This window comes from Alosa alosa, chromosome 19 (assembly GCF_017589495.1).
Source record: "Alosa alosa isolate M-15738 ecotype Scorff River chromosome 19, AALO_Geno_1.1, whole genome shotgun sequence".
NCBI lineage: Eukaryota > Metazoa > Chordata > Actinopteri > Clupeiformes > Clupeidae > Alosa > Alosa alosa.
Window position 1 is genome coordinate 23142912 of NC_063207.1, and position 15698 is coordinate 23158609.

At 40.8% G+C, this 15698-nt stretch overlaps 2 protein-coding genes across 3 annotated transcripts in view; both read right to left on the bottom strand.

Annotated features, from left to right (window-relative positions):
* vps39 (VPS39 subunit of HOPS complex) overlaps positions 1-8377 on the bottom strand; it is a 44246-nt gene extending 35869 nt beyond the window's left edge. The window contains exons 1-11 of one of the 2 annotated variants that reach the window (XM_048227321.1): positions 7566-8377; positions 7138-7203; positions 6801-6865; positions 6365-6407; positions 6165-6259; positions 5956-6054; positions 5780-5872; positions 5454-5637; positions 3092-3212; positions 1751-1871; positions 86-212 (exon numbers count right to left, since the gene is read on the bottom strand). In XM_048227321.1, the coding sequence (XP_048083278.1) occupies positions 86-212; positions 1751-1871; positions 3092-3212; positions 5454-5637; positions 5780-5872; positions 5956-6054; positions 6165-6259; positions 6365-6407; positions 6801-6865; positions 7138-7203; positions 7566-7638 (1087 nt within the window). In that variant the 5' untranslated portion in view covers positions 7639-8377. Of the gene's footprint in view, positions 1-85; positions 216-1750; positions 1872-3091; positions 3213-5453; positions 5638-5779; positions 5873-5955; positions 6055-6164; positions 6260-6364; positions 6408-6800; positions 6866-7137; positions 7204-7565 lie in introns of both variants that reach the window. The other variant, XM_048227320.1, reaches the window with a different exon arrangement.
* Positions 8378-8609: 232 nt separating this feature from the next.
* LOC125284091 (transmembrane protein 87A-like) lies at positions 8610-15681 on the bottom strand. Its single transcript, XM_048227840.1, has 20 exons — positions 15517-15681; positions 14913-14973; positions 14737-14831; positions 14433-14552; positions 14287-14334; positions 13791-13847; positions 13573-13699; positions 13374-13435; positions 13042-13225; positions 12794-12893; positions 12411-12504; positions 12063-12134; positions 11606-11714; positions 11449-11507; positions 10965-11068; positions 10463-10545; positions 10298-10362; positions 9549-9601; positions 9307-9337; positions 8610-9165 (listed from the first exon to the last, which is right to left on the bottom strand). The coding sequence occupies exons 1-20, from the start codon at positions 15619-15621 to the stop codon at positions 9124-9126; spliced, it is 1671 nt and encodes a 556-aa protein (XP_048083797.1). The 5' UTR covers positions 15622-15681; the 3' UTR covers positions 8610-9123.
* Between the last annotated feature and the right edge of the window lie 17 nt (positions 15682-15698).

The window sequence follows — 15698 nt, forward strand, 5'->3', positions numbered from 1 at the left end:
GCTCTTCACAACTCTTCTGATTCTCCAAGACAACTGACTGTTACTACCTGGATCTACACATTTCATGCCACACTCACTAGCCTACCTGTTCCTAGTTTAGCAAACACCTGCATGGAGTCATCAAAGCGCTTCTGGCAGAAGAGGTTGAAGGCGTATAGATTCTGGATGTGGTGGATCTGCTGTCTCTTATCGCCGTCCGAGTCGTCCTTCATCTTCTAGGGGTGTAGTGAGAGCGGGAGACGGAGAGAGAGGTGTGAGGGGTCATAAGACAGGGGAGATTTGATTATTAAACTGAGATGTTACAACAGTGTTACAAACATCAGTTTGAACATTCAACTCAGACCACAGTCAAACACCAAGATCTCCAAGCCCGCCTATACCGTTTTCTATTAGTTTTACACCCTTATAGACAGGCTACATAAGGTACGTTCCGTTTGCGGAGCATATGCTACAACAAATAGCTTCCACTATAAATCAATGGAACTGGCTACACCAGACGTGATAGCAACGCGTACATTCTGGAAAATTGGACCAGTCTTCTAAACCTGTTTTTAAGCTCCGCAAACGGAGCGCTTCAATGGCACACCTGGTGTAACACGGCTGTTAAGCGTCCTACATACTCGCCACTCCCGACCTGTAGCGGGACAATGTGACGTCACGGGAGCGCCGTAACCATTTATACTCGCACGTGGTGGTCGCGACACTAGTTGCAATATTCTCCTGAATTGGCATTGGCCTCAATGGCAGTAAAAACTACCCTCTGTGATGATACTTCAGACTTCAGTTGCTGCTATTCACAACTACCATCATTACCATCTAGTTTCCAAGGTGTGTGCAGACAGATAGACAGATAGATAGATAGACAGATAGACAGATAGATAGATACTTTATTCATCCCGAGGGAAATTTTAGCAAATAAGCTAGCTGGCTGGTGCTGGGAAATGAGTTTGTGTAATTTCCTGGGGAAAGAGATTTTTTTCAGGTCTTATGTATCCTTTGGTTGAAAAAATCTTTGTTACCTTTTGCTTATTGGATTATTGGCATGTCCCTGGGTCCTAGGTCTTTCATCTTAATTCCCTCTCTCTGGTAGCTTCATTAACTTATCCAGCAGACTATTTAAAAATCATGAACTCGCTGGTAACCTAGCCAGGTTAATTTCCCTCTCTTCTCAAACTGACTATTCAAACATGTTTATTTAAGATGTGGGCTAGGCTATATGAAATGCCTGAATGTGGTTGATGTCTGTATAGAGGCACGCATGCTCACTGATCTTGGCTTCAAGCTCATCCTGCTTGTCGCGCGCATCTGAAAAAAAATCTCCTGTGCACGACCTGCCTGCGCGAGGCTGAAATTTCTTGTGCGACAGAGGAATTGCGCAATTTTGACGTCACGTTGTCGTGCTACCGGTCGGGTGCGGCGAGTATGTAGTACGCTTTAGTCCGGATAAGCAACAGCTCAGCAAGATTAGCATGTTGTTCTGTCCATGTTCATTTCAAACAGCAGACAATTCATTAAAGAACACTTCCAAAATAGTAGTTGGTCAATACTTTTGTTCCCTGGGTATTGTACTAGTCATGGGGCAGTCATATAACACTGTGGCGTTTCAGCTACAAACAGGGGCTAAGAAACAGAGGGATTTGAATGGGGAATGGGAAATCTCTCTCTGCAGTGCACATTTGCATTCTGAGCTTGTTCTTCCCGAGTGCTGCGGGAGCCTGTGGGTGTTTAGTGTGGGGCTGGGGCTGCTCACCGCCAACTGAAGAGCCAGCTCAAACTGCTTGTCCTGCAGAAGCTGCCGGATCTGGCAGGCAATGGAGACGGGCACAAGGCGCCACACAAAATGGTTGCTGGCCACGTACACAATGTTAGGCCTGTGACAGAAAGAGAATAGAGGTTTGGGGGAGAGAGGGGGAGAGAGAGAGAGAGAGAGAGAGAGAGAGAGAGAGAGAGAGAGAGAGACACTTCAGTTTTACTTATCCACAGGGGAGAAAGTTTAACTGTTACATAAAACGCACCAGAAAACAAGTCAGCTAATGAATAAATATAAGACAGCGAGACACCTGAGGCTTCCTGCTGGTGTCCAATTCCACTCAGCAGCTGGTGTTCCAGTAATTACATTTAGTCATTCAATAGGTACCATTCACATGGCAATACAAACACATCTGCCCAAAAGATGACCAAAGATACTGATGTTCCTCTAACATAAGGTATCTATACTATAATACAAGTAAGTTTATCACCCGGCGAAAAGAAATAATCTTTTCTGATTGGATGGCGGTGTGGCTATTAATTCTGAATAACGGGACACCTATAAAGTAGATCTGGTAAAAAATATATAACAACCATAGTAGGAAGATGGTTGAGCCTGGAAGCAGGCTTTGCAACAATGGAATCAACTGTAAACAAGCTAACTGTCTATGCTATGATGTTAGGGCCAAATATAAACTGAACAAGTCGGCTTCTTTTTAAACGGAACCGCTTGTTTCCTTTGCGTGCTATTAAGGCATGATTATTGCCTATAGTGGCAACCGGGTGATAAGCGGGATAACGGCCTTTGAGGGGTCCTGTTTTACGAAATTAATGGACTCAGGCGGAGGAAACTTTGCCTCCCCCCTCGTCCATTAATTCCGTATAACAGAACACCTCGACGGGGGTTATCCCTTACATAGTATAGTATAAGTAAGCCATACATGTATTAACAAATAGGTTAGTTACAGGCCACTATGCTATACTTGAGAACTCCCTCATTTCAGCCCAAGACATTTTGTTCATGTTTTGTGATGATTTTAAGATACTGCTCTAAGTGTGATTTGCCTCAGTTAACACCTATTTCATCATCAAAGGTTTTAAAAATAGATGTGCCATTTTAAAAATAGAAGTGCAGTTTCATGCTGACTAAAGCTATGCTAGTGCATCATAACGGCATCTCCTCAAAATGCTGGTGGTGACTTTGGTAGCCTAGTCAGTGGATGTTTGTCATTGATGACTGATTCCATTAAGAGAAAAAAAACCTCCAGACTGTTCTGTTCACTTTTGTATTCCACATATACGTGAATGCTGAAGTGTGTGAAGGGGACGAGGCGTCTCTCACCCTGCAGAGGTGATGAACCGAGGTCTCTGCAGCTCAACACTCTGCACCAGCAGTCGCGGCTCAAAGGTGCGGATCTCCACGTAGCGCGGAAGCACGGAAATGATGTACGGAGGCTGGTGCTCTGATCAACACAAAGAGGGGGAGAGGGGTTGGTATGTTGGAAAGATAAAAGACAGAAAACAGAAGGAAAAAAAACTGACCCCCAAAAAAAAAAAAGACACTGGTAAAAAATATTGGTACAAAAATAACACAACGCATGAGAATTGAAACAATAGCTTTTTACAAAAGATGGATGTTTGTATTTGAGAGGAAAGGATGTGGCGAAATTAAATCAGCCTCTGCAACAAAGCTAAAGTTCAGGGCCATCCTAGTCTCTTGGGATGGTAAGCGGCAGGAAATGTGGCTGGAGACAGAAGGCAGGAGCCCTGGGCTAGAACCTTCATCCAGCCGCCATCTGAATGTGGTGAGGAAATGACTATCGGTTACTTTAGGGGACAGCTCTACTTCTGTAAAATGCAATTCATTAAAAACCATACTGCTCTAGCAGTTTAAATGGGGAAGTAGGTCCAGCCTGCGTTTGGTAACCTGAACAATAAGAGATTATTTCCTTTTTTTTTCTGTAAAAGTGCTAAAAAAAAAAACAGAAAACGGGTAACTGAAAAGAGGATGATGGCTTGTTGCTTTTGCCATCATTTCGTTAGAAGCGCGCGCACACACACACACACACACACACACACACACACACACACACACACACTTCTTTCACATCTGCATTGTCATTTGTATTGAAGGGAATCCAACAGTCCCTGTTCAGCTTGCAGGTTTATCTGGAAAGAGAAGCTGGCTAAGGAAAGATCGGACTGATAGAGAGGGAGGTCGCTCAAAGGTTCACTGGACTGGATGAGTAGAAAGAAGGACAGAACAAGCAGTTACTGTCTGGACAGGCATCCCACTGGGTCTCTTTGGGGCACCTTGAGCTTTTCCCACACTCAGGGAACAGAGGTCATTATAGGATCATGCGCCCTCTGTTGAGCAACTGGGGAACTGCTGAAATAGCACTGCTTGTCCAGGCTTGTGATACTAGATGAAAGCATTTTAAATACCTGTGGTCTAAAACATATTTCCACAAAGCCATTAAATGCTTCAAAAGTTCCATACAAGAATCATTATGTAACATTCATATTTTTCTAAAAATCTTTTTAGAGGTGTTTATGTGTGATCAGTGCCCATCTGTGTAAATATACATCTGTGAAAAACAGCTTGGCTTGGTCAGGTAGCTTTAGTTAATAGTCAATATTTGGCAGCAACCGTTTCATATTTATTTATGGATTTGCAGCTAAGCTCCCCGTGCAGGTATCAGTTACAGTGACGGTTTCAATTACACATTGCGTTACAAAGAGACTGATCCAAAACAGAAATGTACAATCAGCTGTATAATTTGGTCGCCAATACTCCAAAACAGGCTACACTTAAGAATCATGGAACGTGAGTAGTATTATACTATGTACTGCATAAGTATGTATATGTATGTATATTTGAAATACTAGCAACGTTATAATATATATATATCAGTATTTCAAATATACATTATGCTCCAGCATTTCTGATCACTGTAACACAAAAAAACCTTATTAATTATTTTTTTACTTTTTCTGTGGTGGATGTAGAATATATGATCCTAAATACAGGGTTCCCACTGTAAATGAAATGTAAAATTCCATGACTTTTCCCTGACCTTCCCTGACAAAAAAAAAAAAGAATTTCCATGGCCTACTATATAATGAAGGGGTACAATATAACGAGCAAAGATTTCAGAACAGTCGCATAGAGTGGGAAATTAATAAATGGGCATTGAATAAACAAAGTTGGGCTAATCACTACTACTCAAGCAAGCAGTAACACTAATAACCAGATATACACCAATTCTGAGTGGAAATATATTTATATGAATGTATTTTGGCCAACAAAATTCCATGATATTTCATGACTTTGCCCCCAAAATAATAAAATTCCCTGACTTTCCATGACTGGAATAGACTTTCCGAAATTCCATGATATTCCAGAAATTCTATAACCTGTGGGAACCCTGTAAATAATATTTGGAGCTCCATCTCTAACTGTTTCATGCTTCTTGTCATTGTTGTTCTAAAAAACTCTCTGATCTTTGTCTCATGTAGGGAAAATGTGAACTGAGGACAAGCCGAAGGGAGGCTGAGCCATTATTGTAAATGGAGAAAACTTGACAGAAGAATACAACAATTTGACTAAATGACTAACTGCTTAAATGTAGGGTATTTAGCATAAGATATTCTAGAGGTCAAAGTGTTGAACTTAACAAAAGATATAAACGTTAGAACAGTACCCATGGCGACAGGAATGTCTGTCCAGTTGAGGGCACACTTCTGGGTGCAAACTCCTTCCTCATTCAGCACAACTGTGAGATCATCCTGACCCACCGCCACTTTCCCATCAGCGAGTGGGGCAACCAAGGGCTCTAGCTGCTTCCCAGTAGGAAAGAGCTCCTTGATAGTTCCACGGCCATCCATCTGGAAGACAGGCACAGAGGATTTCAAGGAAGTTCTGCGTAACAGATCACATCCAGGCTTTTTAACTTCATTAAAGGATGAGCCATTTGGTTTAGAATGTCTGGCACTGAATATTTTGAGTACTGAGAAAACATGAACTCACTCTGATAAGGTAGTAGTCCCGCTTGAATCCGACACAGATTGAATTTTCACACCATGCCATGGACTTGGGGATGTCAGGGGCCGCAAAATCACCCTAAGAGAGCAATGTTTAATCACTGACAGGAAGACACACACAACCCCTGCTCATGAACGCCTCCCGCATGTCAACGACTTTACCTGCAGCTCATGGAACTCTCTGTCTTTCCAGAAATACAGCTGGAGTTTCTTTTTCACAGCCACACACATCCTTAACTTTGCCTCTCCAGATGAGGATTGCTAAAGACACAAACAGGAACATATCAACAAAAGGACAGGAGAGTAAGATACGAATGACAGCAATAAGAAATAGGAAATAGTCAACATCTGAGACCATGACTACAACAGACCTGAAGATCACAAGCAAAGAGAGTGGCCCCTTTGGCCTTAGACACAACAGTGATCTGCTGGAAGGTCAGGAGGTCATGAACATGGATGTTATTCTCTGTAGGGAAAACAATACCCCCAAACAAAAACATAAATCAATACCACGCATCAACATCCAAAGGTATTGCACATTACAGCAATTGTCCAAATAAAGTAATCTTACCAAGAAGGCTGACCAGAATTTTGTACTGTGACACCACATATAGCTATGGGGTAAGAAAATGCACTTGATTAACATATGAATTGTTGCACAGGTGTAGCGCAGCAGGTCAACACTTGTCAGACATTTGTAACTTTAATTACAATTAATAATATATTATGTCTTGCCTCATTGGTGAATAAAAGCAATGCAGTTAATGAAAAATCATCATTGCTCCTTGACTACATTCTGATTGTAGCGTTATTTTTAAAAAAGATACACTTTGCACAGTAAGGAAAGTAATAACAAGCTCTCAGTCCTACAGCTAAAAGGATGACTAAAATAGCATAAGTTTAGCCAGTTAAAAGAAATGTTCTATTCTGAGAATACAATGTGCATGTGTAAAGAAGTCCTCCAATTTAAGAAATCACTGCCAGAAATGTGAGCTCAAAGTATGTACCTGCTGAATCTTTTTTGAAAAGTTCTTGTTGGACTTTTCTAGGGTCACCTCAAACCTATTGGTACCTATGCGGAACAGAGAAAGACAATTTGAAACATGGCCTAACAAAAAAGAACTATAGTAACCCTATAATATTTCTATTATATTCTGTAAAACGTACAACATTCCTTGTCCTCTATAGTGTTACAGTACAGTGTTACAGTACTTCTACAGTAGGACCCCAAATACTATAATATCTATAGTATGTAAGATCCTATAATGATCACTATAATATTTTGTCCCAAAATTCTACAAGATTCCTAAAGTGGGACCATTATGGCACCATCACTAATTTTACCTGCATCTTTCCTGATCCTGTACAAAAGAAGATGGCCTGGTTTTGTTCCCACAAGAAGCCAGTCCTCTGTGAATAAGATATCCACAGCATCATTAAGTCAAAGACAAATGTTACGTTCATAGAAAAAGGGGTAACGTTACTGCTGCATTGTTCGCGTTAAAGTCATCTTAGACAGGACAAAAAAGGTCTAAAAGTATGTTATATTCTGAAATTCAAACATACTGAAGAGAGTGAAAATACAGAATCAAAACATAACGTAGTCCACAGTTATGCATGTAATCCTCGGTCATGGAGCGAGCACAAACATACCGTTTGCTAACAGGGAAGTTGACGACTGAGTGTTCTGACACTTTCTTCTAACCTATGAAAAAGCGACCACATATTTCGTTTTCTTTGCCTCCAAGTACTACATCGGTAAAGGAACTTACCCCAGGCCGCCAGGCAATCAATCTGGAGAGGCAATTTCTCCAGGATAGGGACGGGTTCATAGGCATCATGCATGGTGAAGCAGTCTCGGACGTTGCCTCCGATAAAGCTGGCTAACTAGCTATGATTTCTATGGTTATTTAGACACGTAATTTTGTCGACTAAAGACGCAGTGCAAAGGAACAGCGTCTTACTTATTTTAGGTGACTAACCTTTGCAAAGACAACCCAAGGTAACGTTAACTGAAGGAACAACTATGGACTGTCAACTAACCAAGCAAGTCATCTTGTCAAACTAGCACCACTAGCTAACGTTAACTATCGTCTTTGACTTAACAAAGTGTCCAAGGTATAAAAGTCACCCATTTAATTTGCTTCATGTTACTCTGTTACACCAAACTACCAACACCATAACCGTGTCAATTCATAAAATGTTCTCAACCGTGAATCTTTTGTTATATAGCTATAGCCTACAGCTTCTGGGGTTAGCTGTTTTGCTAGTTAGCTAAGATATGCACCCCACCAAAGTGTCAAGAAGCTACAGTTAGCTCGCCTGCTATATAAAAACATCCACAATCTCAGAGATTTAACAACGCCTTTCTCATCCCATTCTCCCATATAAAATGTCCGTCTTGGATCAGGCAGATGTACTCTGTCAACTGCGTGAATAAAGTTATTGAGGGTGCTGGCTAATTCCTCATATGCTCGCCATTTCCACACAAACGCAGCAAGTCTTCAGCAAGTGAAGTGATGCACTAATGCTGTTGTGACAGGCACGTGATCCCCGCCCATGGACTCACGAGAGACGAATTATAGATCAAGGTGAGGGGCTTCTCACATAAGTCTAATCAGACATTCTCTGGTCTAGTCTAGGCTACATCAGCCATCTTTTTGTTAAAACACATGTTTTATATTAAGCTACACCTAAATTACCACTCAGCTTATTTTGGCTGGATCAGCCAGACTGTATTAAACAGATTAAAAGGGCCCATATGTGAAAGTAATGTGTATAAAATAAAATAGTTCAATATATTGTGACAAAATAGCGTTTGTTACAAAGTTTAATTACCCCCAAAAACACACAAAGAAACTTGAACTCAAAAAGTTAAACTTAATTAGCCTATAAATATCATACCCCTATACTTCCCATTTAAGACTTCACATAGCCAAAAAAATAAATAACTTCTTGACTATCCCTGTAATAGATTGCACAAAAAAGTATTTGGCATGGAAAGGAATAGGGGAATTGTGATGGGAAAGTAACAATAAACAATAAACACAGTACATGCATGGTGCACCAAAAATGTACAATCTTATGAGTGACTATAAATACATGATGTTGCAAACAAGATAAGGCATACTCAGGCTCAAGTAAGTAAAATCTCAACAGTTGAACTAACTTGGCAGCGCTGACTCTACAGCACTGCTGATCCATATATACAAAACAAAAGACCAGATGCCAGTCATGTGCATCTAAACAGTAATGTCCAAGCACCAGGCAGGCAGACTACATAACATTTACAGCCGTCCAGTGTACAGGTGTGTCACTCCTTCCTCCTTACTATTCCATTTTTGATCTTTCCATTATAGTTTTCTGAATGTCCTGCAAAGGAAATAGGGAAGGGGGTGTAGACAGAATATGTGAGGTCATTTATATTTTGGTTTTGTCTAAAACAGAGCATTAGATGAAAATATGACCAGACATCATGAGACGATGAGGAAACAAAGAAAGACATTCCTTTACCTCCTCCTCATCCAACATAACAGGAAGGGCTCTGTGAACATGAGGAAAAAGAGAATCACAAAAAAATGGCACCTCAATAAATGTTCTATGTATTACTATCTGTTGTGGTTCCGGTCGTACAGTTTAACATACAGTACAATGTGCCTATTCTGAACTTTTCCTTCAGATATCTTTATGCAGCGTGAAGAATCTGCAGGTGCGTTACAGTATTATGTAGTGTTCCAGTGGTGTTCATAACTCACACATCAGCCATCGATGTTGGAATGTTCTCCTCCGCCCACTTAAGGTCTTCATCCTGTCACCACCAAAGCAAAATGAAAATGCCATTTCCCACATCCCAGCTCATGGAATGCGACTACGTCCATGCATAAGTGCATCAAGCATGAAGTCAAATGTAATAAAAAGGTAAATAATAATACCTATTATTAATGTTAATTAAGGTCAATAATAATAATAATAATAATAATAATAATAATAATAATAATAATACCTATACTTTGATATGATGAAATTGACTTTCATAAAAAGTTAAGACAGAAAATAAAAACAAATAAACAAAACAGACTAATTACCTTATACCCACAAGTCTTATATATATATATAAGTATAAGTATAAGTATTATATATACTCTTTTGATCCCGTGAGGGAAATTTGGTCTCTGCGTTTATCCCAATCCGTGAATTAGTGAAACACATTCAGTACACAGTGAACACACAGTGAGGTGAAGCACACACTAATCCCGGCGCAGTGAGCTTCCTGCTACAACAGCGGCGCTCGGGGAGCAGTGAGGGGTTAGGTGCCTTGCTCAAGGGCACTTCAGCCGTTCCCACTGGTCGGGGCTCGAACCGGCAACCCTCCGGTTACAGGTCCGGAGTGCTAACCAGTGGGCCACGGCTGCCCCCAATTCTATGCTTATTTTCACATAGAATATACATTAATATTGTGAAACATAAGCACAGATTATGGCCCTCACAGATAAAGGGTCCTCACCTCTTTACTGAGAAGCTTCTGGGAGCCATTGGTCTCCTGCTTCGTGCCTCTCATCTTCATGCCCTCTGACCATCATTAAAAAAAAAAAAAATCATTAGCATGATCAAGTCCAACCACCAAAAATGTCTACAAGTCTGAAAGTTGTTGGTTTATGTTGTAGCTCACCAAAAGCTGTGCTTAACATAGGTTCTTTGGCTTCGTCTTCCTCCTCCTCATCGTCATCGTCTATGAGAGGAGAATGGGAGAACCTGACGGAATCACATAAAAGAACCAGTGAAATAGTTGATATTCCAGTATAACATAGGTTCTTGAGTACAAGAACACTAAATATGGCTATGATCCACACACAGCCTTTATGAGGCCCTACAGTGGCTACAGTGATGCTACCTGATATACTGTATTTGTATGACTCATTACATTTCAACTGTGATAGCTATGTTTTCCTTTTATTACCATACACCGCTCACTCACACACTGATGGAAGTTTGATAAATGTGTTCTTACACACCTAATCCCTTGTATCATAACATGTATAGCTGACACTAATAATTTCCTGTCTCTGTAGTTAATTGGGGACCGCCACATCTGCCACATTTCAATAACATGGAACACTACAGGAATGGTTTCCTGTCCTCAGTCACACACCTACACATACACCCTGACTGACCTCTGGCTGTTGACTGAAGGCCGCAGCAGCACCATAATGACCAGTAGGATGATGGAGAAGAGGAGCCTCCAGAAGGCATCATCCACCCAGAGATCTCTCCATGCCTGACGAGTACACAGAGATGACATACATGTAACATATTCATGACATATTCTCTATACTCTCTCCTCTCGCCCAAAAGACCGCTCGCTGAAATGCAATATGTAATTTCATGCACTATAATTTGTGTTCCTGTTATAACACTAGTATGGTTACTGTGCATAGATAGCTTTGGATAAAATAAGACATGTGCATTAATATGTAATGAGAATGTAGTAACGTGACTGAGTTTAGTTAGTAAAGAAAGCATCAAGCTCACGTTAACAAAGAAATACTTCGTCAGGTCTTCACTGCAGAATATGCATTACCAGGGTTGAATGTGTGTGTGTAATAGTGCCATACACAAAAAAATATGGAAATGTATCTTCAGCTAACTCTTACTCACCGTCTGGCAGTCAACACATTTGAAGACTTTGGTGGTCCAGATAAGAAATACAATAGAAGCTGCAAAAATGGACATCGGCATTGCATTAACTCAAACACGCATGTACACACACCCACGCACAGAAAGAAAGAAACAAATACTTTACAAGTATCCTTACCAAACACTGAAAAGATGAGCGTGTTGGTAAAGTGACGATATAAAGAAAGCTTCACTACATTTCTACGTAGCTTAAGAAGTTTTGTTGTCTGGGACAGACTCATGTAGATGTGCACATTACACAGTAAAGGAACATAAATAAAAGTCACAAATACTAACAAACACCTGAGGGCTGTACCAAGCAGCAAAGTAACTGGCTATAACAGGGAAATTTGGGAGCAACAGCTGATCTCTAAAAGAATACTGCACTGACTGAGCATCTATTGTCTCTATGGTGACGGTGTTGTTCGGAGCTCAGCGGTTACTCCCAAGGTTACCTGGGTAACCTTGCTTCACAGTATACCCCTCTGTATACAAGCAAGTTTGCACACAACAAGAACAAGAACATATTTGCATATTCAATCAGTGTTTGTCATGTATGCACTCCTTGAAGGTCCTTCATTCTTTAGAAAGGATATCCACCACATGACACAAGAGTCAATGAGTGAGAGACTGAGATTGGCCACCAGCGCCACGGTGCCATAGAAACCCTGCAAAGTGAAGAAATAATTTGTTTTAACCTTTCACTCATCACAGGCAGAGCAGCTTTGAATCAGATCATGCTAGCGATAAATCACACAGCAGGTTGTTGTAAGTTAGCAATATCGAACTATCTGTATATCTATCTGTATCTGTACATTAGGACGTTAAAAGCTGTAGCTGTATACTGTAGTCATATAGCTTTGCAATCTTTCAATATGATCACAGCTTATAGTGACAGTTGTTTAACGCTGGCTGGTCAGGAACTAAGAAGAGCTGCGACCCACCCCAGTCACCCTGAGGACTCCCTCCACAGAGGAGAAGAGCAGGTACAGCAACCCTACTGCCACCAGCCGGTGAACAGTGGTCCCCAGCCTCGGCCTGTGGAACAGAACACGGATATGAGCATTCAGCACAAACATTTCTTGCTGCTCAAAAGACAAAAAGTAGCTTCTTCTTTTGGTGAAGATCATTGGGAGCAAGACAGGAGAAAGATCAGATGACACACGGTTGTGACAGTGTCATGATTTTTTTTTTATCCTTTATTTAAATAATTTGATTTGATTTGATAACTCTGGTCTAAGGACATTTCTCTGAGTGTTGTGGTTCATCTGCTGGCAGGGGGCAGGTAAAGGTAAAGAGTTAATCATTGCACTGCAGTCAGACTTACTTGACAATACCATAGCCAAGGCTGAAAATGAGCATCAGGATTCGTGCCAGAGTTCTCTTCAGTGCAGACAGCAGCTCAGCAAATATAACTGTGCCTTGAACTTAAGGAAAATACAGCAGGTTTTATGAGACAGCGGGCATGAAAGTGCCATAAATCATAAATCATCTTTCCACAACTGGGAGCAATACAGAAAAATAAAAAAGCAATTGCAACTCGCAAATATTCTACAAAATAGGGTTTGGACTCACCATAATCGCCAAGGTAGCGAATTCTCTGGTACTCGGAGTAAAATACAGCCTTTTCCAGCATTCCCAAAATGATGACGGCACTTATCCAGAACTGGATCCTCAGTAGGTCCCTCCAGTAACAGGCTGACCAGAGCAGCCACAGAGCGCCGTAGAACACGTATACGATGCACATGACCATGTAGAACTGCCAGGGAAGGAAGGTTGTTACCATGGGTTTACAAAGACACAAACAGGGCTGGTGACCTGAAGAATGTTTCAGAAGGGTGTGTGTATATGAAGACACGCAGCCCCCACATGGCTGAGGGAAAGGGGGGATTCAGGGGAAAACATACCATCATGAGGGGCCAGTCTGCAGGTGACGAGTACTCCCGGGGGCCCTTCATCTCAACGGTCACTAAAAATAAACGTGCAGACACTCACATATAAATATACACATCAAAATCAGGGCGTCAACACAAGCTGCACATCAGATTACAAACAGCATGAATGCCTTTCTTAAAAACAAACAAAGAAAAAAAGTGTCTCACTCACTTGTGAAAGAATATTTGTCCTGATCGTTATTAGGCTTCTCCTCTTCCCCTTCACGGTGGCCCATCTGGATCTGCACGATGAAGAGGTAAGGGCTGTCTGACCATGCTTTGGCCACAGCACCAATTGCCTACAAGATACAAGACTCTCTCAGCACAGCAGACATAACTACAGCTACCAACAGACATTATACAAACAGTGTAAAAAGAACAAAAACTCACTGGTTTGTCTTCAAAAGTGAGTGTTTCATTCTGATTCAGAGAAATGCCCTTCTTAGCCTGTTGAACATACCAAGTCCAGGACAAAAACATGACTGTTGTTCACCAAAATGTGTTTCTTACCCAAAACACATCAGAACATTGTCTTAACCCATACCATACCATACTGTAAAAAAAGACTGCCTTTTATGTAAGTGGTTTACAGTATATTACAAATGTCCTTTGCCTCACCACAAACTACTCGCCATATAGGTCATGTCATTTCCCTGCATTAAGGTTTCTCATTCAGAAGCATACATTATTAATGACAAAGCCCTGATTAAAAAGGGTTTCAGTCCTCAATAGTACAAAAATACTTTTTCATCACTGGTTTAGGGATACAATTCCTGAAATTACGATACAGGTTTGAGAAATAGTCCCAAAAATGTGCAGTTCAAAATCAAATATAATCTGTAACAATACAATGGATTCTAATAAATGTAATTCCAACAAGACTCACCGCAGGACTGTCAAGAGAGTGAGCTGGCAGAAATGCATTGTAATATGACTGAGGAGAGCACAAACAGACACATGTAAGCCATCAGAAGAGTGACTGGTTAAATAGTTATGCCACAGCATCTGCATGCCTGTTGCTCTCCTACTAACTTGAGATGTGAGGAGAGCTGAGCAGTTGTCAAAGTAGATGAAGCCTTCGCTGTAATGGCCACTCCAGCCATCTTTTAGCATGTTTTTTCCAATCTTCCAAATCTCCATGGCCTTGTCATCCTGAAAAGGGACACAGCAGAACATCATTCTAACATGGTGTCACGTCAAGCAAGGTCAAATGTCACAACAATGTTATGTTAAACAAATTTCATTAAAATACTTGCATGATCCGAATTTAACATGTATATTTAAAACATACCTAGGAGAAGGAAAAAAGAAAGAGAGAAAAAAAAATTCTACTCACTGGAGTGTTGAATACTTCATTGAAACAAATAGAGGAGCGAAGATACCAGGATATGTTGAAAGTCATGTATTCATCACATGGCCTTTTACTTGTAACTAGAAAAGAAGCGTTCTAGTCATTACTTTATCTTTCAAAGGCAAGCCTGTAATAAGTTGAGATCTATCCTCTTGACTCACATTTCATGAAGATAGTGCTGTTAGCATAGAGTGTTTTTCGGAAGATTGCAGAATGATCATCCTGAAAGCAGACCAGGTAGTGATAAATACATATAAGATCAGGCCATACCATGGCCTGCGATGCTCGATGAGCGGGCGTATGGACTACTGCTTTGACATGAAATAGTAGTAGTCCACAAAGCAAGACATAACAAACATTAACGTTTTATTTAACGTGGCCCTAAAGCTCCATCTCGTAACAGTCAAAGAGTATAGAAATATTCGACACAGTTGCAATATGCTGTCGGATCTGTTAGCTTTCCTGGTTGTTGCACTCTTGAGAATTGTTTGATCTGCTTCTGTTCTGACAGTAGCTGCTGCATCTGATGAAGAACTACAGGAAGTGCACGAAATACAAACATTCACTGGGCTAAATATATGGAGTCTTCAAGAAGAATGCGGCCAAATTCAACAACTACTACAATGCAGACAATGTATGGGCAAGTAAGAATTCAAAACAAACAACAGCAGCAGCTGAAAGCACAGTGTGTATCTTCTATATCGTCTTAGGAAATTATTATCTAACCTCAGTTGAATTTAAAATAGCAGCATTGAAAGAACTTACCGGACTTATTTCTAAGTTCCATAAGGAGATTTCTGCTCCATAATCTCCAGGAATATGTGAAATTAAATATAGGAAGCATGACAAGTATAGCGTGACATATGGCATCTTCACCTCACACAAATAAATTCCACCTTATTTCCGGGTAGGCTACTTCAAATAAGCATCAGTAGAGGGCGACTTCC

What these genes read in the sequence shown, in the direction of transcription:
- LOC125284091 (XM_048227840.1), bottom strand. Translation starts at nt 15,621, where the DNA reads ATGCCATATGTCACGCTATACTTGTCATGCTTCCTATATTTAATTTCA. An exon ending in ATGAAGTATTCAACACTCCA is followed by an intron (nt 14,553 to 14,736) that starts GTGAGTAGAATT and finishes GTCCCTTTTCAG; the next exon opens with GATGACAAGGCCATGGAGAT. An exon ending in TTATGTTGGATGAGGAGGAG is followed by an intron (nt 9,166 to 9,306) that starts GTAAAGGAATGT and finishes TTTCCTTTGCAG; the next exon opens with GACATTCAGAAAACTATAAT.